Here is a 26,935-nt window from a genome sequence, read left to right as displayed (position 1 = left end):
CTTTAGGAATATTTAATTTATTACATTTTATTATTGGAGTGAAGAAATTAATGAACTTAAATAAATAATAACGTTAAGATTTTTAGTATTTTTATACTATTCTTAGTGATAATGTTTTCAACTGCTGTTAGTCGTTGGATCGCAGCTCTAGTTAAATCAGTCAAATCACTGCCACATGGATGGAGGGCGTTACTGAAATTATTTAGTAAAATAGAAATTATTCAGTAATTAGACTTACACGAAAGCGGTGCGGTTTCCTGAGGGTTTCAATTGTGTAGATGAAAAATATTTTTTGAAATGTTTTCTACAGCATCCAGATCTTTATTGTGAGTACCATTTCATTTATTTTTGGAGTTTACATAACGTGACAGCTGTTTTTTATATCGGATCTATAAACAAATTGTGCGCGCTACCTAGTAATGAAACGGTCACACACCTATGATCGTTAGTAAGGCCGTATATATGTAAAATATTTATGGCTCAAGAGCCAATAAGCCTGACAGTAAAATGTCCGATGAAACAACAACCGATACGATTGTTCTTGCGTACTGTTGGCGTAGCCTATACAGCAATTTCCATAAAATCTATTCCGTCGATGAATTGGTTTTTGGCGGCGAGACCATCTCAAGGTCTCTTGCTTAGTTTAAACTATAAGAACATTACATTTATTCGGCACAATACTATTTCTTAGACAGCGTCGTCCATTCATGTTCGCTAAATTATCGTAAGCTAAAATCGCTATATTATTACGATTTATAACTGAAAACTTGGTTTCTTTGGTATTATTACGTATTATTAACATTTTTTTGATTTATTAAGCAACATGATATTTTTTTTTTCTGTATAAATTTTGTGTTCTTTCAATACAAAAATAGGCCTTTGACCTGCTGTCAAACAGTAACACACTTTTCTTCTGTTGTTTACTATGTGACTTAAAAACAATACCTGAATGTTAGAAATAAATAGTAGTCCACATTATATAGTTCCTTCTTATATTTTTATATTACCTCTCTATTTTTCGATTAAACAACAACAAAATATTGGTGCTGGTTCAACATCTTCATCAGCTCTTGAATCATTTACTGCTTGGAAATTGCTAAATCCATACACGTATTTGCCAATGTCAATTCCAAAATTGCATAGCAATTATTTTTTAAATATTCCTTATTGATTTTGGGTTCTTTTCAAACATGTCTTATCCTTCAACCTAGTGTTGTACTAGACAGATCATTGCTTCCCTTTCACTGTTCTGCTGTATTATGAATCAACTAAGAGAAAATAGGTTAATAAATAACACTACATCAAGAGGTTTAGTATTGATTTGATTATACTGCAGTAGATTGCAGAGTTAGGCAGTAAAGCCAAAATATTTGGCTATTTTATCTTTTGTTAATTATGACTTTAGATATCTGATTGTAATGCTAACTAACATTATGATAAGTCATTTTAAAAAGAGTTATCATGTATACTTTTATACCAAAGCTTTTCTTTTATTCATATAAAGAACTGAATTCTTTATAGGTTTTTTTATGTTTTTTTTTTATGTTTTCAATTGTTGGCAGCTATGTGTCCTGGGATTTACTATTAATAGCAAGTAGGCGGTATCTTATTATCCATATTAGGATATATGGTATTGATATCAAGAGGAAAATTTTAATTCCAATTTAATTCAGTCCATTCTTATTATTTAACATTCTTGAACAACAAAAATTACGAGTACTTACTATTTTTAGTCTGTCCCATTATATTTGAGTTGGCACAGTTACAATGTGCCTTTGACACATAGTAAAAGATTGCCAGAATGCCAAAATATTTCTGATACAACTGCTATGTTATTTACCAACAAAACTGACTTTATCAGTCATAATTACACTTGATTGATTAACTGACAAAAGACACGCTTGTAACAAGATACAGCTTATCTTCCTAAATCAAGTTGCCTGATAAAAGGCTTTTTATCAAACACTAATAATAATTTTTATTCTGCAAATCTTTTATTAATTTCACAGAATTGAACAATATATTTAAAGTTTTTCCTGTTATATATTTTTACGTGAATTTTGTACGGTTTTAGTAAATTTCGTTTTAGTGGGCGTGGTTATTGCGTCAATTATCTCACGGCTCACAACTAGAGATAATTTTAACATAATAGATGTATGCCAACGACTGAGTGATGTAAATAGGAGTTGGTGATATGTATGTCGTGTTTTCCTATCATTTGTTTGATAGCGGTTAGAGGATGCATTTTTCGCATCCTTTTACAGTCGGCCGCTTCTCGCTATCAATCTCCCGACGAGGCAGCTCCCGCTACACACTACTACACGCTATATATTACATTCGTGTTCATATTCATGACCTAAATTCAGGTGTTCCCCAAGTATTAAAGCACATACAATTTGGGCTTCACGTCGTAACACTCAACTATGGTTATTGTTATGGCAAGGGATTTATAACTAACCTATCTCAATTCTTGATACTTGAACTTGAAATCTTTGCTAATTTACACGATGTTGTTTACTTGTGGTAACTTATTGAAATATGTATTTAGTCGATACTATGGTGTCGTACTGTCTGTTGCATTATAAAAGTACGATTTTCATCAGGGCATCAAATGCATGCTATCAAATATGCTTTATGCGTATTAAGATTTAAATTATCCTACCGAGTTAGTTCAGTGATTGGCAAGTTATTAATACGGCTTTGTTATTATCAAACGTTTTAACGTTTCCATGCCGATTAGAAGCGAAAACAAAGCGTGACTATTACCGCCAGTATTGCACAAATTATAAGAGTAAGCTGATTCCATCCTGTTTCGCAGGGGGTAATTATTGTGTTTGAAATTCTGGTCTATTCTTTTGTTAATACTTAAATACTTTACTTCAGCGTGCTTAAACAAATCGCTACCGTGTTCTATTCATTCAAAACGGTTAACTTCGAAAAACAGTTACTTCCGCTTAAAAAGGTTTTATTCCTTCCACAGCTTCCATACAAATTTTCATCAGCTGATGACTAAATCTTTGTTTATAAAGTTGTTCATTTTGATGGTCAAAAGCAGTGCAGCCCATATTCTATTTGAGACACGTATTTCCCCGTGCACAACCAAGTCTCGTAGTTCGAGTATCTACGTACAAATATTTTGGCCGTACAGAGCCGGATCGATGAAACCCGTGCCCCTTGTGCAGCAAGCCAAACGCCGCGAAACGCTCCAAGTGGGTCAACAATTGATTTTCTGGAAGTCATTGAATATTACGAGATTTTTGATGCAATTTAAAAGAAGTTGCTGTTTTTATATAGGCATTTAGATTTGAGAAACTTAGATACCAGTATATTTAATACATACTCATTTAATTCATATCAGGGTGATTAATAAAACATGGGGTCGTATTGGGACAGGATATTAGTGATCATACATACATACTTGTGAGTAGCAAAAGTCGTCATGCTAGAACACCGGGCAACGCCCCATGCAAACTCATAGTCATAATCTCCGACAAGATCGCACCGTTAAACGGCATAAAAAATATGACTCACCACAAATACTTGTTGCGGAAAATGTAATTAATGTAACAATTTGCAACGCTACCTAATTGTAAAAATGTACAATGTTCAATGTAATAGTAAACTTGACGCTGACATTGAATGTTCCTTCCTTGAGTATCGATTACCATTGTGTGTTGATATCTAAGTATTACGATGTATTATCAATGTTACGGTTCGTATTTATAAAACGTTATCGTATCGCTTCGAGATTTTAATGATGATTTTTCTGTACTTAATTGTACTGATTGTGTTTTGTACCGCATTCTCTTTAACCGGTGAGTTGTAGCTTTTAATTTAGGAGGCTTGACGATGTCAATAAGGTTCATTATTCTGAACACTTCACGGGATACCTGGTCTTTATTAGGATTTCCACACTAAACAGATCTGAGGAACATCACATAAAACCGACTTTGTTATGAGTGTTCCCTATGTAGTATTTCGCTTACTTCGAGTTCATTGACCCCATTGGCACACGAGATAATATTTTCGGTGCGGTATCAAGCGAGCGCCTAAATCAAAACAGTCTGAAACCATGTTCTCCGTTGCCAAATATTTAAATAACAATTTTAATTGATTCGTTGACATGTATGTATTCGTGAAGTATTCAATGGATTACCGAAAGTAATTTAGTCTGCATCTGTTACGTATCAATGTTATACAATTCACATCGTATTTGTTTTGGTTTGTCATAACTGCGTAAAATTGGTTGGATATTAGCACACGAACGTTAAGATATTCGTCATACTTTGACAACTACCTCCTGTCCTGCGCAATGAGAAATGAATAATTTCAACACGATTTTTAATCGAATTTGCAATTTCGATTCCTCGATTGTCCGAAAGAATTCCGATCCTGAAATATTTTATATCAATTGTATCATCTGAGCTGAAAAGAAATAGAACATGATCTCTCACAAAAAAGAGAACTTTATGGTAGGAAAAGCTTGTATACATTTTTCCAGGAAAACAAACCGAATCAACGGAAACACAGATGATTTATTTAAAATCGATATAGAAATAAACGCTATCAACTGTTTATCTTTTGTCAGCGTTAGCCGAAGTGTAAATGACGCAAAGCTTCAACCAGACGCAATTGATAATTTGATATCATTGATCTTCAAAATTTAATATCTGTCATATGACTTGGAAAACACGACTTGTAATCGTGTTCGTCTTTTTATAGCAACAAACAATTAACAATATGAATGAAGGGACCACGTAGACGATGATAAGGGTTACCTGCATTATGACTGGACAATTTATAATCTATTGATACCTTAATACCGTGATTACAAGAATTAATTTATGACCATTTATTTGCAAATTCATATTGGTTTAATATATTTACCGGGAGTCCGACTTTTAGTGGTTTTTCCAAGCCTACGGTATTGGTTATTAGAATTACAAGAGACACATGGACGAACATCCTTAGAACCAGTACTTCATAATGTCTTTTATAGCTTACTAGCTTTTCGCCCGCGGCTTCGCCCGCGTCGAGGTCGGTTATATCGCGTTTCCAAGAGAACTCTTCAAAAGTCAATATAAATACTACAAAGATAAAAACTATACTATGTTCTTTATCAAGGTCAACTCTTATCTCTGTACCAAATTTCATTAAAATCAGTTCAGTGTTTTAGACGTGAAAGCGTTACAGACAGACAGACAGAGTTACTTTCACAATTATAATATTAAGTAGGGATTATGGTGTTTTCGCGATATCTTTGTGAAAGGCTAGTGGTGAATTCTTTTTATAGGTTCTAAAGGGGTTTAAACTAATCATGTATAATGCTCCGTCCCATAGACAGAACGAGTCACAAGGGATACTAGAATAACCAATACGCCACTTAGCTAAATTGTTTGTGTGACTGAAAACCCGGTAGATAAATACTTGATTTTATGTACTAACTTTTTTTAACTAGGTTATTAATTTACAGCGAAGTTTAGTTAATTCTGGATGTGGTGGAGAAACAGAAAACACCACTACTACAAATTTTATTTCTGTGTCAGATCTAAAATGATTTAGATGATTTGAAAGATATAAAACAATTGTTTATTTCCCTTGGCGGTTTCTATGTCCACTTAACTATATTGACAAATATTGAATTAGTAGTTAAGCTTGATTGGTTTTGAAGTATTTATTGCAAGGCCAATATACTCGATGTAATTATAACCAGTTTCTGCAAAAAATTTTTTGTTAGTTGTGAGTCTCACACTCACGACGTCACGATCGATGGGTTTTTGCGAAAAAAACTTTGTAGAGTCTTTAAACAAAAGCTTTATAGGTGAACCATTTAAATTCGTTTGGGGTTTAAGCGGTCTACTATTATGATAAAGATTGGTTTAAGACTTCCTATGAAAGGAGAATATAGCGCGTGTCGGACTCGAAAACCTGGGGGTTTGGTATAGGTATAGAGTTCAAAACCCTGACCCTGACCCTAACAAATTTAACACTTGTCACTTCTCTCTTTCCTAATTTCAATGATATTCACATTTGTGTAGATTTCCTTTTCAAATTTGCGTCATGGAAATAACCATGTAATCGAGTTTAATATTTCTTCGCCCAAACCTTGTTCAGTGAGTGACTCACTAATATCCATTACGGATTTATGTATAGCTTCCCGTTTTAACTGCTTGACTAAAATCTGGAAGTAAGAACAGTTGAAACACCAGCATTGAGGAAATCTTGTCTTGAGACCTATTTAAATTGGTTTTCATTACTGAAGTTTTTATTACGAGTGCTTTTAAAAAGAACGATTCGGCTTAGAGGCTGACATGTGACTTATAATTCAGTAAGATACCATTATATTCATACCAAGTTTGAACTAATAATTTCATTAATAAGCTGTTATCGGAATTCTGAGCGTTGCCCAGTGCTAAGTGTATGTTGGTGCAAGCAAAGCTCAATGCGTTTTTACTTAATTTGTTTCAACCTCAAGTTGTTATGTAGCAAGCAAGTACCGAATTCAAAAACTGAAAACCTGCTAATAAAGAGGAAGAAATAAATTACCTGATACGAAGATCCATAAATGACTAGAATAGAATATTTAATGCTGAAAGACAAATATTATTCAAATGCAGATTTATAACATTACCTATTGTAACATGTTTCATTACCATCTATAAATAATTATAAAACAACGTCGATTGTATCCATAGATCTACAGTTTTAAATCAAAAATTCTTCAAACATAAAGTTATAATATTATTATTACAGAACGAAAATAATAGTAGAAAAAACCAAGTAAATAGCTATTCAGTATTTTATGAGACTGTCAATAGTGCTTATTGTGTTATAAAAAATGTAAATGGAATGAAAACAGACCATTTGTTTTATGCACAACCTCGGTGATCTAGCTGTGACAACACGTGATTGAATATTCGTGATTGATGTGTAACTCTGTAATGAGATTTTTTAATTGGATAATTAAATTTATGATCGGGATTAACGAGTTTTTATCTAACGAGTAAAGTGCTCTAATGAATCTCTTTCATATTCCATCTGGTCATCGCATCGGTATATCTGGTTCGAAAGTCGTTTCTGCTTATTTTTTGAATTTTTAAAAAGTTTCCTGTCATACATTATGAGCGGCCGCGAAGAGAACTCTGGCCACGCTAGGTAAGCAAGGATTTTCGCTTCATTTTCTACAATTGCACCTTGCCATTTTTTTTGCAGTACTAAAAATCACGTTGTTTCGTGTAAAGTTTAAACAAAGCTTGCCATACCGGTAACTTTAAACATTTACATATATCATTGAAAAAAAAATTGGTTTCATTTACATTCTATTAGATTTAAAAAGAACAGAAAATAGATATAAGAACTTCGTTGATGTAAATAAATACTCGTTTTGTTACACATTAGTTATTGTTGTTGAACATTAGTTGTAGGTACAATACTCACGGTAATGAAAATTACTCTCATTTAGTCACATGAACTGAAACTAGCCTCCATTCACAAACAATAAGAGACTGAATAATTCCAGTCCGTTTTCTAGGTCAAGTTTGTTCTAATCTGGGATTAATTTGAAAGTCTTAAATTAAATTCTAAATTGTTAACTGACGTCGAAGCGTTTCGCAGACTTATTACGTCTCTGAAGTATTCAGATTCGTCTCTACATTTCTACTCTTTATCGTTTTATTTCATAATAGCTGGTGCCAGCGGCTCCACCCGCTATAAATCGAAAATTATCCTGGACTGAAACATAAAATTGGGATAAGAACTATCCTATGTGCTAATCCAGGTTATTAAATATTTTTATTAAAAGTTTCGATGAATGTTTTTTCGTCAAATTCGTTCAGTGTTTTTTTAGCGTCAAAGAGTAAACAATCTGTCCATACTAACAAACTTTCGCGTTTATATTATTTGTAGTATAAATTATCAAAAACTTTAGTTTCGGCTTTCGTGAAATCACGAGAATATGTGACCTGATGTAAATCAATACAGCTATGAATAGATCCTTTGTCTTACATCATGATTGCAACAGGCTAAGTAGAAGCATTAGGATATGTATTTGCGGTTATGGCAAATTGTAAGATTCAATACACATACTGTATGACATAGTTCTATTGAACTATTTTTGTAACGAAACTTTACGTAACATTGAACTGTGGTTTTATGACGCAGACGTGAATGTGCTAATAGCGGGTAATTCTGGTAGATCAGAGGCAAATGCATAGAGCAAACAAAATTAAATTATATGAAGGACCGCTGAATGTTATTTGCCTTTTATGATCTTTCTCATCCTCTTTTTTTGCTGTTGCCAAGCTGTGATATTTAGTCGGCATAGAAACAATAAGATCGGGTAGGGTTATGTCTGTTTTGCTTACATTCGGTAAAGCTGATGAAAGAGTTTCTGATGAGTATTTTTTCAGTAAGGTCTGACTTCGAAAGGAAATTCTAATAACTTTATTCCCTAAGTCGTGTGGACTTGGGGAATATTCCGGAAGTGCATCTTGCACTGACTAAAATCACTCGGCCGGTAGTAACGAAAAGGGTCTGGCATAGAGTTTGCCATCGCATTTCCGAATTCTTAGTTCGGATCAGGGCTTCTAACCTATACTGATGATCAAGAAAATAACCATTTTTGTTTGTTACAGATGTTGCTCACACGCAAAAGGCCCGCACAGGGCTTTAGCGTCAATATTAACAAAGAGTCCAGCCCTCGACACACCGTCTCTTCAATGCCGGGATTACCACGAGGTCACCGGCAACATTATCTGCCCCAATGTTGTCAGAGGTATCGATCATTTGAGAGATCCCCGTCTGAATAAGGTAAGATACTTTAAAAGTAACTTTCTTTATACTTCGCAATGTACCAGCGCGTTAAAACGTAAGCAGGAAGTGCATGACTAGAAAAACCGGAGATTTTAGGTTAATTTTTCACTCAAAATCCTCAATTACATGTTTTACCTTGCTACTTATATATTAAACATTCGATACAATTCGTGGTAGCAAATATTGTACACGAAATAAATTACCACAAATTTACATTATTTCAGTCGCTTCTGTATTAATTATAACGCCCCGTTTGCATACAAAAGTGTTCTTAAATGTGAATGTGCTGTTATTTTATGGCAATGTCTTTTTAATTTGATTTATCGTTGATACCATTAAATGTTTATGCATGTGGCACAAGATAATGATCAGTGATACGATGATAACTGATAACGCTGCCGTCTTTTATCGGACTTAAGTCTGTCGTATTTACACGGTGCTGTGACGTGGGGTAACCGTTGCGATCACCGCTTGACGACAAACTCACACTTCCTACACTTGAGTGTTGTGACTCTCTCGATTATCATTTAAAACACACTGTCGAGCGTTGTTGATGTGATAAGGGTTTTATTTAGACAACCTTGTTCAAGGCAAGGCCCGTAATTAAAACGTATTATAATACCCGTACTATCCAGAAATGTTTAGAATGTTGTTGATTTAGATCGGAGAAAAAAAAGACATTGAGACTTGAATGGTCAGGTTTTTATCCTTGTATCCTGATATTCACTCCTTTATTCTAATCTTCTTTCCGGATCAAACAGGTTATAGGAACAATCGTTGTTTTGCCCGAGTATTTGTTTTGTTTTCTCCATTTTTCCTCAACATTGGCATTGAAGTAAGTGTCGAGGAAAACGACTGACATTGACGGTATCGTCTATATTTAACGTAATCGAGTTTAGTTTTTAATCGAATTAACGATCATTTGTATTTTATTCTGTGCTGACAGCATTTAACTGAAAAAAATACTATTGTTACCTTCAGTAAATTGACTTAAAAAATGCCATCAAGATAAACGGCTGACAACTCTCAAGACTGGGAAACGAATTCATTCATAATTTATGTTATCAGTTAGCTAAAATAGTTGGAGAATGGTTTTTGTTCTTGGTCGATATTCGTGAGAAACCATTCGTAAATAAAAACGCTTAGTAAACAAGATTGTTTGAATACTTGAAACTGTTATTATATTTTTAGATATACTAAATTGTTTTTAAAATAAGTATGGACAAATATGAGATTAATGTTTTTTTTAGGGTCTCGCCTTTACGCTGGAGGAACGCCAGGCGCTCGGCATTCATGGTCTTTTGGCAGCCAAGTTCAAAACTCAAGAGGAACAGCTGGATATTTGTAGAATATCCATTGACAGATACGAGGACAACCTAAACAAATATCTCTACCTCGTTGAGTTACAGGTGACTAAACATGATAAAGGTACCGTTTATTCTGTAAACCTATTTATAGAATACTGGGTTATGGATGCAGGTTTATGGTATGGGATGTTTATCATACGAAATCTGTATATTACTTGGGTTTACAGGCGTCTATGCTTGCATACATCTGAGTTTCGTCATCCATCCTTGTTTTGAAACTGAATGTTAATTTTCTGGAAATTTCGGGACATAACTCTGAAATGTCGAATTGTTTGGATGGGTGGGAAATGGGTGTTTGGATTAATGATTTTAAGTGAGTTTGGGATGTAAACTAACAATCTACATTTTAATTTTATCTCTTTTAGTTATTTACCTACCATATACGTTATAATACGTTTAGTGACATTGATAAAGTCGGTCAAAGTGATCGCATATATAAATCCTTGACCTAATTTTACCTTGAAGGACACAGTTGACGTCGAGACCTGTTCATTAAGTTCATGTATTAATAAGACTTAACAATAAAGGGTGTCTTAAATAGAACATTTTGGCTTAATATTGGAACAAAAGAATGGTCTTAGTGACTAATCGTGGGAAGTGTAAATTGATTCTAGACATAATACAATAAATTACGACGGAACGATCGGCATTATACCGCATAATTTATGAGATGTTAATACAATTTACGAGTTAATTGTACAATTACAGACCAAATGCAGTTGTGATGGCATTGCTTGCATTTTGCCATAATAATCCATTGGAAACAATTATGTTAGGTAACATCGCATCGTGCTGATTGGTCTATAACGAGTAAAGTTCGCCTGCAATTATCTCATTCTTTTGCATTTCTCATGGTATATATAACCATATACGTAATGTATAATTTAGATATATTCAGTAGAAGATGAATCGTGACAGGTATTAAAACAAACGATTTACGATGAGAGATTTTCGATTTTCTATGGGAGATAGTCTTGCAGCTGGCATGCATGCATAAAAAGAAAGCTGGATGAATGTTTTATTCAAAAGGGCCAAGATTGAAAGACTTGATAGGTTGGCTATTTGGTTTCACACTTAGTGATACACAAAAGTTACCTTATAGTAATTGAAATAAGACTTATAATCCAGTGTTAATAACGAAAGCAGAGTAGTGATATTTAATAGAGGGACTTTTTGCTTTCACACCTATGGCCATCCAAAATCTACCTTAAATTGTTTTGATACGAGTTATAATCCAGTGTTTATTTACAGTCATATTGAATTATTGCAGGATAGAAATGAGAAGTTGTTCTTCAGACTTCTATCGGAGAACATCGAGAAGTATTTGCCGATTGTTTACACACCCACCGTGGGCTTGGCCTGCCAGAGGTTCGGGCTCATCTATAGGAGGCCAAGGGGTCTCTTCATAACGATCAACGATAAGGGACATATATTTAATATTCTTAAGAATTGGTGAGTGCTTTGTATACTTTTGCTTCATACATATATAGTTTTTAAGGAATATTCAGTTAATGATTTTAATTTGCTCACGAATTATGTCTTTTGAAGTATAAATAGTGAAAAAGAGCTTTTATCAAAGTATGGTCGGGCTGGCTCGGTTCGATCTGATCAGAATCCATCAAGGCTTGTCTCATTCTATCTAATCTAGGTCTTTGGTAGGTAGACGAATTTACTTTTAGTAAATAGACATATTAAAATTAAATTTATTCTGAAACGATTACTTTACAACCTATCTTGTCGAAAACAAAACAACCAATTAATTGACACATTAATCACAGCGTCACATTTTATTATAAGAACGTGTTGAGCTCTTTCCTTTGGATAATTAAATTTAACGATCTTATTGTAAAAATGTTCTTATTGTTCATAGAAGATAGGACTGTATCTTGTGACTAAGGTCAGCTTATAATGACGCAGTCTGGTGAAGGTAAAAGAAAATCGATAGACAGTAAACAGCGGAAATAACGGTTTATTGTTTGTCTTGTGACACCTAAATACTAGTTTTATTATCTAAATATAAATATAGCTATTCTAGGTACAATATAAACTATGTGCACAGTAATTATTGTTGATTATACAGGTGAGGTGTTTAATAATATTTTTAATGGAGTTTAAACATTTTAATATCTGTTTTTGTAAAGCAGGACTATTTGAAAAGATTCTAATAATCCTAGACAATATTTTTATGGTAGATTATTTTTATATTGGAAACATAATTTGTTGTAGGTAGATATTAAACAGGGCGATGTGAGAAACGTATTCACCTCTACGAAAATAAATATATAAAGGATATAAGGAAAATCCCAGTAAAAGCATAAAAAAATATTATTCCAATGTTATTTGCTTTTCTTTCAACAAGTTTGCTTTGTATTATCGAAAAACAGTTTATCAATCGTAAATCACAACAAGTATCTTTTCCTCACTTCCATAACAACATTTTCTCTTCATAAATCACTGAAGCGATAACGATTTAAAAGAGTACGGAGCAATGTTTCAAAATTACACACTCAATCGTTTATCAGACTGTTTCGTTGAATGAACGTAAAATATTCGTTCTGATTTGTTTTTACGACCATTACGTTTACCATGAGCTCATGAAGTAAGATTGTTGCTATTGTGTGAGCGAGATGCCGCTATGGGCGAGATGCCACTATGAGCAAGTTTTCTTTTAGTTCGCGGCCAAAAGCTAATGACTTCAAACCACGCTGCGGGCATAACGTCGGGATATGTCGTACTCTCGCTGACTAATGTCATCCTGGGCCTCTACAATTGCATAACCCACGGAATCGCTCACGCAGGCTCTGCGCGACTCTCCCAAGCCTTAGTAGCTTAGACTCTATCAAGCCTTAGTCCTTTTGGACTCCTTCGTTAGGAAAAGGGTGTAAAGAACCCACCCCTCTGCTTCTAATACGAGCATCTGCGAGCAGTTCTTTTTGAAGTAGCCCATAAGATAGTCATTCCCGTGTACGGAACTAGTGTAAGAAGTATGATGCGTCACGGAACCTATTCTGGGAGAGTTCCTTGAAAATATATCGATACGGTTCTATTATCGTATGTTTTTGTTTATACTGGTTGGTTCATTCGCATACCGGTAGAACTAAACTGCTTTGTTGGTTTTCTTTAAACTACTCCCTTAGAAAATTTCTCAATATCATTACCAAAATCAAAAATGGCAGCTAAAAATAGTTGCGTTATTTCATTGAACTTTTTCCTCATAGATACAAGAAATGTTCAATTAACGCCAAATTTATGTTCGGGATATAAAGATACGAATTCTACGTAATGCTTTAAAGATGACGTCATTAGTAACGGCTATACAAACTTGTTTTAGGCCGGAACCTGATGTTCGCGCGATCGTATTTACCGATGGCGAGAGGATTCTGGGTCTCGGTGACCTTGGGGCGTACGGCATGGGTATTCCTGTCGGCAAGCTCTCGCTGTACACCGCTCTAGCTGGAATTAAACCCCACCAATGCCTTCCGATCACCTTGGATGTGGGCACTGACAATCAGGTAAAGTATTAACCCTATACAACTATACAGTGTGTTATGAAAATGTCCGGTCTTGTCTAATAATCGGCTTAGTAGTCGACTACTAACCCAATAATCCCCCAATCTGGTCCACAAATGTGATAAGTTTCTCCAAAAAAGGTATTGTCTATTGCGAAAAGAAAATCTGCTATCCAAATTTTGATTACCCGAAAATTTTAATGGTAACTTCAATTTTCTCCTTGACAATTGACAACGGCTTTCGGCAACGGCTATGTATAAAGCAAAGGCAGGTTTTAAAAAGAGCCGGACATTTGTGAAACAGGTTGTATATCCACGTGCTGTGTTGCTAATGTAATTCGGATTAATTTTTAAAAGTCAAGGTCAAAACGCCGGTGTCTGCTTTATTTCCTTATCTTTTATGTAACTAGATTTAGGTGTGTTTGTCTAGTTCGAGTGTTTTGAGAAGTTATTATTAGATTAGCTTTCGAATGTCTGACCAAAGGTATAATGCCACCGAAGGACATAAGGCTCTTTCATGGGAACTTTTCGTACTAAATAGCAGATTGATTCTAAATTTGGTGGCAAGCAAAAACAATTCACTAAGTGGATAAAATACTTGAATGGTTATAACTTACATAAGAAAACTTCTTAGCCCAGAAATGCATCTTTAACCTTTTTTGTTCTAAAAATTGGTTTTCCTCCTAAGTTTTAAATTCCAAGAGTTAATTTCGCACTGTTGCCTTGTCAAGTTAATGAATACTTGTCGAAGGCATGATACAAGACTACTTACATATTAGATAATTGGCGTGCTATATCTGTATTTAATGCTAGTAACTGTGACGGACTGATGACTTGAGTTGAGTGACAAGCTGATGCGGGTCGTACCATATTGTACAAGCACCGTAGCAGAAATAATTGCATTCTAGTTTTGTTGCTAAGTGATGTTTAAACATCATATTTGATAGTCACGTGCCACATGCCCACCTATTGAAATGCTTTCTGTATAAGAGTAGTTACCCAAGTATTCTAAAATTATAAAGATATTGGTACGAGTATGCCTTTACGAACAAACTTACTTTGATTCCGCTTAGTGTAAACTAAGCTTGAGCCCCAAGAAGAAACGGGTATTGTTTTTTTTTATAATTAACAATATTTACCTTACTATATAGTAAGGACTAATAAAATAAATAAATGAACATAATGCTAGGAAATATTCGAATAAAAAAATCTGTAGAACTTAAATTTTAATGCCAGTTTTAATTGCCACTGTACAATTATAAATAGAAGATATATTAATAATGACGTATGACAAAGGTGTAACAGAAATATAATTACTGGTAATTAAACGTTATTTGGGCGTAAATGTCACATAAAATTGTTTATCTTTGACATTTGCTTGATCAATTAATATTAAGCTTTACGTTGTAAGTAATAAGGTTGTATTTACAGGATCTTCTCGAAGACCCCCTATACATCGGGCTGAGGCAGAAGCGTGTGCGTGGCAAGGAATACGATGAGTTTATTGACGAGTTCATGGAGGCTTGCGTCCAGAGATACGGACAAAACACATTATTACAGGTTAGTTCCTTAAATAATAATAATTAGTATTATTAAAAGCCGGCAGTGTGTCACAAGGTAGAGGCCTCCGATCAAATATGTATGTATTATTAATATCATCAGTTCATTCAAATGAATATCATTCGTATGCTATATATATAAAACCTAAGGCGGCTATCGAAGAATTCTGTAAATGTATTGTAAAATTGATTTTACTATTCAGTGACTGTACTTTACGAATCTGTTTGGTTAGTACATACATATTATTATGTACATACATTTAGCTTAAGCTTGTCCATGTTTCTTCTGGCTATATCTGAATATACTATACGGGGATATGAACAGAAACGACAAAAAATAGTTCTTTTTATGAGTAATATCGTTCTAGACCAAACTTATTTTTCAAACAAAATACATTTTATCGCTCTACCAGAGCATGTCATGTGGTTTCTGGTATTGTATTTGCTTCTAATATACTTTACACAACATTTGACGTGTAATGATGTGGTCATGTTAAAAGACGCTATTATTTTTACCTTAAAACAGACTTACGCATTAACGATACTGACGAACGAATGATGCTCCGAGATGACTTTATTTTTTTACAGTACATTAAGTGTTGTTATTGAATGCGCATGTTAACCTTCAATGCCGGAATGCTGTGGTTGTGCTGTGTATACTATAAGCTTCCCTAGTCGCCTCAAAAAAAAAAGCCGATAGCATATTCCCAGTAGTTTTCATACATTTCAAATGGTAGCCACTCGCAAAAGATCGTCGTTGCTCGATTTTCTATATGAAATCGATTAAAACCACTGAATCATTTAAATCTGGATAGGAATGGCACATTGGCTGTGAAGCTTCGCGCGCGACAACCCTAAGATATTTTTCAATATAATTCATCTGGATAGAAGTGGCGGAATTTTGTGGTTGCGGTCTTTGGGTCGTGTGCGACAACCCTTTTTGTTTTTAAAATAATTCAAAATCGTTTGGTAAGCAGTGTCTGAGCTCTCGCCTCCCCAGATTCGGTAATAACTACGCCACTATCCATACCTGAGGTGACGAATATATCCTTGTTATAAGTTATTTGCACTTTGAAATTCATCAATTACATACTTATGAACGTCAATATTATGATAATAAGATACACAAGTAGATTAGATATGTATCGAGATATCGAAGCGCGTGTCTATCAAGTGGTCTTGTTTGATGTTTCTTTATTTGATTTTATCAAAATATTTTTAATGCGAAATTTTGCCGCTGTTACTCAGTTAGCGTTAGTGGAGTTAGAATTTTTTAATAGGTTTCATGATAATAGTCTCTGTATGAAAAAAATATTAATGCTTCATCAGAAAAATAAATGGTCTGTTAAATGTGGCGAGTTGAAACCTACAAAAAAGTAATCGTTGATAAAGAAAATTATATAATCAGAATAAAGTTATTTTATGTGAGGATTATCCAGATTACGATTACCAGAGCATGATATAACGCTTCAACGATATTTAAAGTAACTGGTAACTTTCCTAATGTTATCGATAAGACATCGATACGTTTGTGACTTTCTGTTTATCGTCTGAGATTTATCGCTATCGCTGTTTATATTGGATCAATAGCGCGTTACCTGTTCAGGTAAAAGCTGATTTCGATTAAACCAGATAAATCTAGAATTTGTTTAGATTAGTTGAAAACTATTATCGCTTCGATATTCTATAGAATTTGCCTCAAGAATAAGATCATATTTTTTTTTAGGTTGTGAACTTGGTAGTTTATTTTGTTAAGCGACTGGTGCGTATGGCCAGGAGTGGTAGATTTGAGTCCTGTCTGAGGTTTTAGACAGCATTTTGAAGTTTTCTCTGTTTTTTTTTGTTTAGTATTAGCACCTACTGTCACGCTAACGGGTAAAGGCCCTCTTTCGATTTTTTCAATGTATGATTTGTATTTAATTGCAAAAAAGGAGTGTGACGTAAAAATAATTAAAAAAGTTAAAATATGTGAATAATTGTTAGTAAAGAATTAACGAGAGTCTCTACTTTTTTTTTAAAAGGGGGAGATTTAGTTGTATATGTTAACACGACTTATACGAACACTTATTACTAAATATCACGGTTATCAGTTTCAATTTGGCATTCTTCCAGAAATGTTTTCGCAACAGTCTCATTGAGACGTTTAAATTGCTCACATTTATTATTCATAGAAATCAGATTCCTGGGGATTTTTTCTAAGAATGGTGAATAGGTTTAATAATAAAGTTTTATCTTCTGTCATTCTCTCACACTCTCTTCACTGCATTTTAGCGTCCACTGCTGTTGTCCGTTGCATTTTCTTCCACAGCTTTCTATGACGTTATAAATAAGAACCTTTCCACGGTCCGAATAGTATTCAAGTAGAAAAACAAAAACTTAAGTAGAAAAGTCAAAACATTCTGTCTCAATTTAAAGGTAACGAGACTGCCACCGAGTGTATTACGTAGTCCACCAATCACTCACTTATCTAAACAACCTTAGATTGAACTCTACACACCTTTCAAACGACATACCCAAAAAATGTTACGTTTACAAAACAAATAAACGCTACCTGAAACAAACAAAGAAATTACGCACTTAACACATTACAGTAATAAAATTATATAATCACGATCATATATTTACTTTAGTTAAAGAAGGCGTATAATGACGTCACCACGCGGTACCGCGGTGCCTGATGTCATATGTGTTTAACTTATCAGCAATTTCACAACTTCAAGATCAGCTGATTCATACTATAAGCTATGTTGCTTGTACAATGGAATTTGAGTAATTATGTTATGATTATGAAATGAGTTGTATGCATGATGTTGGTTGTAAAATATTTCATATCAGTTGAATAGAAATACGGTTGATTATGCAAAGAATCCGCGATCGTTTCTCTCTATGCTTATATATTATACGTATAAGAAGTTCGTCGAGAGGGTTCACCCTGAGCTGTATGCGAAAAGGAAATGTTTGCATTTCCTTAAGGGCGTGAGCGTTGCGCTATAAGAATCTATACGCTACTGTTCGCACGACATATTTTTGCCGCGTTCTTAATAAACGAATAGATACTCTTTGTATTATAGTTCACTAGATAAATATCTGAGTGGAAATTCGATTCGACGCTTAATGTTCGTTACAAGTAGGCGAAATAAAAACGATTTTGCAAAAGAAATGGTCATACATAAAATTTATGACCTTACCAACCATTGTTTAACCACGAATCTTATTAACCAGTGAAAATTTCACTATCACGGTTATAAGAAACAGCCTGGTTAAAGACAGACGGGCCCACAGTAATGTTTCCGTTTTTACCCGATAATGTGTTGTACCATAATGATGATCAGAAATACAAACTACAAGAGAAGCAAAATTATTAATGATGTAATAAATGACTAACAATACAAGTTTCGGTTATTCCCGGTATTACGGCATTCAGTTAGTATTTCAAGTGAATTCGTCATCCTTTGACGATAAAGGATCGGATGACATGCGCATATCAACTTGTTATTTCCAAAAGCAAAATTGAGGTATGTGGTACCTTCATTATTAAAAGTCTTAAAATACTCCTTTAGTGTACTCCATTAGTTTAATAGAGTTTCAGGGAAAAAATGCTTTAAATCTGAGTAGTTGGTGCAAAACAATTTTATGAATTGAATTACACAATACGGGAAACACCCACAAGTAAAAATACATTTATGATGCGATAATTGCGATATTGAGTACACGAGATACCTTGTATTTTATTTTGGTACTTATCAGGCTATTTAGTCATCTGTGTCCTTAAATAACTTGATTATTAAGATTTGATCACTGTCAGAGATATGTAAGAAATATTGATTTTGTTACAATGCAGCTAGAGTTGAAAATAAATTGGCAATTTGAGTAATCTTGAATTTATTGATGCAATTATCTGTCGGAATATGATTTTATGAGCTATCTATAACAATTATATGATATAATAATATGTAACGCGTCTTCTATATATATTCTATCTAAACAGGGTTTATTACAGACATAAATTTATTTATACCTCTATTATATTTTACACAAATATAGGGTTTATAGATTTTATTATACATACCTACATCGTATGTTATACTTGAAAACAATCGCTAAAAGCTTGGGATCAGTGGGGTGTCATTTTAACGAGTATAACCACTTTTTAAATAATATGAATTCAAGAATGATGATCAATAATAGCTATAACTATATACAGTATAAATTTACTTGCGGACTTAACCCAAACTACATATAAAAAGTAAATAATGAAAGGAAAATATAAATTTTTGTGACTATAATCCATCTAATGCGCCACCAAACGAATACAAAAATCTTTAGTGACGACTGTCTAGGTATAACAGTTTACGAGAAACACCATCAGCAATAGGGTTCTGCTTACCCTTTATTTAGAAACCCTTAAAAATAATCGGTTTGGGCCGAAAGTACACTAAGTTATTCCTAATGATACCTCCGACTGCCTTCTAAACTTAAGTTTTGTTTAATATAAAATAATTTTACCCATAATTTCCAGTTTGAGGACTTCGCCCTGATAAACGCTGGTCGCCTACTGAAGAAGTACCGCCACAAGTACTGCACGTTCAACGATGACATCCAGGGAACTGCCGCCGTCGCCGTCGCTGGACTGATGGCTGCCGTCAGGGTCACGAAGAGGAAGCTCAGTGAAAACATCTATCTGTTCCTTGGAGCTGGTTCTGTGAGTATTCAGTTATGTTAGGAAATGTATGGTGTTAAAGAGAGGCCGGTAACTAACAGCGGGTTATACAGGACCAAGGAAGATGAAACGAACTTAGTAGGGGTAATAATAATAAGGATATGTTTAATATTCAATAAAAAAGTCGAATACAACTTTGTACTGCTTAGTAAAAAAAGTAAGTACAAATTAAATAAGAATCGAATAATGTTATGTGTAGGTAGAGAAACTGGTGAAAGTTAGTGTTCCTACGTAGATAGTTATTTTTTTAATCATTTGAATCCAGTAAAATTAAAGTTTATATCAAAACGATCATGCAAAAGGAAATATACCAATGTTTTTGCGCCTCTGGATAACTCAAAATATAATAATATGGTCTCAAATTGCTTTTGGGAAAAGCTGTAAACTACAAACAGCAACTGTAGTAAACATCGCTTTAACAACAGTTGTAATAGTTATGTCTGACATGGCAACATAAATAACATAAATTGTTTGCCCTTGCGTCTGAATAGCTGAATAGCCGCTTGGCACTAGCTATTAATAGAATTTGTTTAACAAACATGTTTAAACCGCAAAGGAATATAACGTATAATTTATGATTAAGTAAAATAACTTAATCTATAATAAAATAAAATAATAATTCTAATTCTAATTCTAATTCTAAAATAACATTAAATATATTACGTCATTACTATGTATCAAATTGATTTGTTCATAAGCCACCCATGATGGAAACTATGGTATTTGTCTTTATTTAAAAAAAAAACAATATCTTTTTAATTTTACTATTTTATTACACATACATGTTTTGAAATACCATCTTCGTTAAATGTATTGTTGTATAATCTATTATGCTTGGTTTATTATATTTTAAGTGCCAATAAAATGTACTATGATGGGTAATAGCAGTGTCCATCATATATGTGTCATCACATCATAAGTTGATGTAGAACAACGATATGCCTTCGTGCTGAAATCTCACCAGTTTACTATAAAACTATCATTTTTGTTACGTTTTGCGGAAAATGGCAGAGCTATATTAAAATTGAAATGAAACTACTTTTACGGATTTTATCGCGGTTTAATTTTAGATTTTAGTTCCCGACGTTTCGAAACCTTTGCAGGTATCATGGTCACGGGCAGACTGAGATGGCGTTCTCTAATAAATAATATAAATCCGTAAAAGTAGTTTCATTTCAATGTCTAACATTCGCGTAAACCTAAGAAACCACTATAGAGCTATATTATCTAAGAATCTCATCGCGACAGTTGCATTTCTGTTAAAAATGAAATATTTTTTTCTTGCGAACACCGTCAAAGTCGCGTGTGAAAAAAAAACTTTCTCTCCTTCAGTTATTATTCTAAGACTATTGATAATATAATTCTTATTTTTCTCATCATGAAACTATTTTAAATTTCCAGGCGGCCAACGGCATCGCAAACCTGACTGTAGCAGCCATGGTGGCCGAAGGTCTCTCAGAGAAGCAGGCACGAGAGAGAGTGTACATGTTCGACGTCGACGGCCTGCTGTCCACGCGCCGTGAGGGCGGAGTCCCGGAACACGCCAAGTCCTTTGGAAAGGATATCGAACCTGAAAAGGACTTTGAAGCGTGCGTCGCAAAAATTAAGCCGAGCTGTCTTATTGGTGAGTTCACGTTTATAATTGAATTAAAATGTAATATGAAAATATAGTAGGAATATAATGTATGTATTGAATATTTATCGATTCATTTGTTTGGATCGAAGGAAATAAAAAATAATGTATGTATTGTGAATGTATGTCATTTTTTATATTATGTAATTTTGCGTGAATTTAAGTAGTGAAAGAGGGAGATATGCCGCACAATAATAGACACGTCATGATAAAATACGTGCTTTGTTCAACTTAAAACTAGTCATATCTATGATACCACTATGTACGAAGACAATCATCAGTTCGATCTCCTAAAGGTTGAACTTTTGCCTCTCAGAAACGTAGGAGATACATTTTCTACTAAGAATCCTAAAATCATTTTACATTACACGCTTCTCTGAAAAAACATAAAAAAGTAATTTAGCCGTTATATCTAAGTCATAAATAATTTGTAGGATGCTCAACGGTTGGTGGAGCGTTCACAACGAATGTGCTGCAGCAGATGGCCCGCAACACCGACCGTCCGGTTATTTTCGCGCTCTCCAACCCCACCAGCAAAGCTGAGTGCACTGCGCAAGCTGCCTACGACAATACTGAGGTATGTTATGTTAATATATATATTTTTTTCTGTTTTTTTTTTTTAAATATACGAAGTATTGAATTTAATCCTTGTGTCTTGTACAAAGCACGTGCACAAAGGCAAATCGCCGTAAATTTGGTTAAAATCGTTGTGTAGTAGTCAAATAAATAAACAAAAGTGGACACAAGAAGTGATAATAAATGGTAAACAGTCACACTGCCTCCACCAGTTGTTAACAAGGCCTATTTTAGTTTGATTGAGCATGATGGCTCTATAACATTCTGCACATTCATATACAAAACAATTGTATTTACAACATATTCTCGTAACTCCCCAGGGTCGTTGCATCTTCGCATCGGGCTCGCCGTTCCCGCCTGTGAAGTACAACGGAAAGGAGTTCCACACGGGGCAGGGCAACAACTCGTACATCTTCCCCGGGGTCGCCCTCGGCGTCATCGCTACCGCCACCCACCATATACCTGAGACCATGTTCTTGACTGCCGCAAGGGTATATATATAACTCATTTATTAGAAGCTATACCTAGATGATATCCTATACTTCACTTGTTGAGAATAACACCATTTTAATATGGCATTATAGCCAAAAGTCTTTGCCTTCTAGATAACCAACATTAATATGGAGAGATTTATTTAAGTACTAGCTTTCCGCGTCGAGGTTGGTTATATCGCGTTTCCAAGAGAATTCCTCTTCAAAAGTCCGGGATAAAAACTAACCTATGTTCTTTCTCAAGGTCAACTCTATCTCTACCAAATTTCATTAAAATCAGTTCAGTGGTTTAGACGTGAAAGCGTAGCAGACAGACACACAGACAGATTTACTTTTGCATTTATAATATTAGATTAGATTAAAAAAAGAGTTATGAAAAACTCAAAATATGATGTAAAAGGGTTAACAGCAGACCCGAGATTGTTCAATATTTGACATTATAAAATCAAAAACAGACTTTCAGAAATAAAAAGCTTACTGTCATTGGATATTAACAATTTATTTCATCATTCCAGACTCTAGCTCACTATGTAAGTGAGGAGGACCTCGCCATTGGCCGCATATACCCGTCTCTCGCCGAACTCAAGGAAGTTTCCGTAGCGATTGCTATAGAGGTCGCCAAGATGGCCTATGACGAAGGTATGTTGAGCTAATTATAGTTTATTTTACTACATTACACAAATTGTTTGTGATTTGTCGACTAATTCACGCTACGTGAAAACTATAAACGTTTCTTGAAAATTGTTAATGTAAAAATTATAAATAATTCTGACATGTGAGGTGGAAATTGTAGAGTAAGGACTGTTTTCAAGTTATGATTATGAAGTTGCAGTATTTGAAATAATATGCTATGAAAAAGATCCTAAACGTTAATTTTTTCTTAATCATTTTTTTCTTTTACAACATATAGGTTGAGTGAACGAAATGTTATAACCGGAGCTTGGTTTGTTTACATTTATTAACTAAGTAAATAAATCTGAGTTGTACAAACTAAAATGATGAAACTTTCTTAGGTCTCGGATCAGTATACCCAATACCAAGAAATTTTTCCATGCATATCCGAAGGTGTCAGTATGAGTTCAACTATGTGGTAAACTTACCGGACCGCTACACCTGGCCGGAGAGCGCGAAAGTCGATTACAAAAGGTCCAGAGGCCATCTTCATCCATGCAACACATGACATTTATTATATATTTTTATAAATAAATACAATCAATTATAAAATTTTAATGTTTGCTAAACTGGTTTGTATCTATTACAAGGAAAACACTTTGAAAATTCGAGTAAGAAAAGTTTAATTTGGATTTTGGTAATAATTAATTGTATTTTTGTAAGAACATTTTAGTAATTACGAGGCAACCCTAAAATTAGGGTTGTCTGATTAAATAAGTAGTTCAACTTAAAAAAGGTATCAGTTTCGTGTAGAAGACAGATATACGTATTATAAGTAATTTTGGTAGTAGAGTTAGCATATATAAAATTGTGGTAACACTGAACCTTCTTACTAGTAGGTCTAACAGTAATATTGTAGCTTCTAAGTCATCATGTTGTTAGTGTAATAATCTAGTTATTGGTATATCTTAGTTTAACGAAAAATCTATCTTATTTCTTGATGTCTAAAGTTCATTTCCTTTTACAGGGCTGGCATCTGTATACCCCGAACCAAAGGATCTCTCAAAACATGTTCATAATCAGATGTACAGTTTTCACTACGAATGCTCTATGCCCGTTGTCTGGGATTGGAAGCCTGAAGAGAAATTCAACGTACGACCCATACAGCCAGTCCCCAAAAACATCTAAATCAGTATTATTTATGTTTGGTTGTGTCAAATGTAATAAGAAGTTGAGCCAGTTTTAATCGTAAAAATCGACATGTTTAACGAACTGCTTCGTTTGTGTATTGATTGTGCGTGAGTCAAATATTTTGACTATAAATTTAAGTAGGAACTTGATGAAAAATGAAAATCCTATCATTTTTTAACTCGAAAATCAATTAGGTGTCTATTTTTTTATATTTTAACATTCAAAACAATGATGACGAGATTTTATTAGCACGACTTTTACGATTGAACAGGCAGTATAAGTTAACGAAAATTATTTAAAATATAGAACGTCCGTTTTGGAATGTTGGTAGTAATCGCAATAAAGACGCGTTCAGTGCACAACGCCTTTACATATAAATGGGAGTGTTCAAGTTGTCGTGTTGCTGTTACAATAATTAATTTACACAAAGTATTTTATACCTCCGTAATATACCTTATATATTAATGTTCAAATTAGTAAAATTATATGTTATGGCAGTTAGGTTTAATGTCCAGTTACTCGAATCTCTTATTTATGAATAAGTATTATTTACATAGAGTTAGTTATGTATTGCTGAAGTATTACCTAAATGGTCTTTTTATGTTCCTTCTGTTCTAGAAGTTCGAGAGGTTTTTTTTTTTACAAAATCTTAAATAAATGGGTAAGTAACTGGACTTATGCCGTAATTCAGTGCGTTTTGACTGTCATATCATCGTGTATGTGCAAGTAGCGGGTAGTAGAGCATTTTATCGTTATATAACATGTTATTGTATTGTGTGAGAATAATATTCACGGTGGCCTTTTAACTTTGTTTTAGCTTTTCATGCTCACCTATTGTAAGTCACAGTTTTATGTAGGGATATAAAATGTGTAATTGAATAATTACTATTAATGTACACCAGTGATTGTTCTTTTTCGTTATTTGTTTTAAAAGTTATTATCTTATTCACGTTTCAACTTTACCCGGAGCTATGTTACAATTTAATTTGCATTTTTTAACTAATATTTGTGATGCAGTGGGCAATTTATTTAGTTTTGTTTTCTCTAACATTATATTTAAGTTGTAAATGAATTGTTTAGCAAAAATAATTTACATACTTAAACATTGTGAATATTTAAAGTATTTAGTTGCACATATACAATATATGGGATGAAAGATAAGGAAAAGTCTAGTCACCACAGCATTATAATGCAGGTCATCTATTTAATATGCATTTCACATCATGATCTAGTTAAGCATTCAAAAGCAAATATTAAAGTGAATTATATAAAGACATTTAGAGTAAATCGTTTAGAATGCCTAGGATTTAATGTGGACGTGTCAGTATTTGCGTCATAAAACTTCGATTAAAATTTGTTGTTTGACGTAGTTCATTAACTCTGTTAAAATATACTTAAGACACAACATTTTACTCGCATTTATTTTATTTTTTACATTTTGTGTCATAAATCAGTCTCGTGTCCTATCCACATTAATTTTGTATTGTTGGGAAATATTGACAGAATTATAAAGAAGCACGATTCAGGAATCGCTCCTTTTAAGATTACGTAGGTACAACAAAAGTATGAAAATTACGCGTTAGATATAATATTGTATATTATTTGACTATGAATCGTTTATGTATTTTGATTTCAGTATTTTACTAATAGTGAGACGATTTTTTCGCTGAGCGAAATAAATGCAATGTTTTTATTTTAAGTAGTCAGTTATTTATGTTACATTACGTATCTGGTGATATTATGTGATTAACTTTGCTGTGACAACGTATAATAAAAAAAAATATCCCAATTTACATGTTTATTAAATATATGGCTTATTTGTTCGTGAATAAAGTTGAATATTGTTGGTCAATTAGCAGGCAATACCATCGTTCATAATCATTATTGTTTAACACTCGTTTTGCGTCAATTCTATTTGTTTCACATTGTTAATGTAATGCAGCTTTTCAAAGAAGATATTACATTATCGTGTATTAGTTGATTCGATTGTTAAAATAAAAATATAGATGTTACTAATTAAACATGTTCCAAAGATATTATTATTGTTTTATTTGTATAAATTTTTAGTTGCAATATCCACTCACACTAAAAATGTATAATCATAGTGCTATTTGCTCACCAGGCAAGTATCTAAAGAGACGCGCCGCTTGACAATAAGGTGCAATTTGAAAACAATCTGAAAAGTAGAACAAATTGTGCCTTATTTTCGAAAATTCACGAAATTGCAAAGTTTAAACCTTGAATAGTAAAAAAGTGGACGCTTCGATGCGTTTCGTTGTGACCGTTTTTGATTATCCTAAAACAATCACTGCAAAAGAATCTCAAGAAAATCAAAAGGCGGATGCTACGAGAGTATTCCTGAACAAAAAACGACTGATTATGTAGCCGCGAAGTGACTTCATACCCCGTGTTGGCCCTCAATTTTATCATCGAAAGAATATCTAAAGTAAATGCACGCATAGCGGA

The 26,935-nt window shown here is 33.7% G+C and overlaps 1 protein-coding gene across 2 annotated transcripts; it reads left to right on the top strand.

The window, feature by feature from the left end:
- The first annotated feature begins 152 nt into the window (after positions 1 to 152).
- On the top strand, positions 153 to 26,505 carry LOC113496958 (NADP-dependent malic enzyme-like). Of its 2 annotated transcripts, none has more exons than XM_026876359.1 (12): positions 153 to 326; positions 8,634 to 8,808; positions 10,062 to 10,220; positions 11,449 to 11,630; positions 13,510 to 13,690; positions 15,119 to 15,247; positions 19,766 to 19,948; positions 21,368 to 21,590; positions 22,034 to 22,176; positions 22,496 to 22,666; positions 23,182 to 23,305; positions 23,680 to 23,862. In XM_026876359.1, the coding sequence occupies exons 1-12, from the start codon at positions 298 to 300 to the stop codon at positions 23,844 to 23,846; spliced, it is 1,866 nt and encodes a 621-aa protein (XP_026732160.1). In that variant the 5' UTR covers positions 153 to 297; the 3' UTR covers positions 23,847 to 23,862. The 2 variants fall into 2 exon arrangements, with proteins under 2 accessions (XP_026732160.1, XP_026732161.1); XM_026876360.1 differs by lacking the exon at positions 23,680 to 23,862 and adding an exon at positions 24,306 to 26,505 and having other exon boundaries at positions 155 to 326.
- The last annotated feature ends 430 nt before the right edge of the window (positions 26,506 to 26,935 follow it).

Source organism: Trichoplusia ni, chromosome 8 (assembly GCF_003590095.1).
Source record: "Trichoplusia ni isolate ovarian cell line Hi5 chromosome 8, tn1, whole genome shotgun sequence".
NCBI classification, from domain to species: Eukaryota; Metazoa; Arthropoda; class Insecta; order Lepidoptera; family Noctuidae; genus Trichoplusia; species Trichoplusia ni.
The sequence above is the reverse complement of the archived record's forward strand: the minus strand, read 5'-3'. Positions and strand labels throughout refer to the sequence as shown.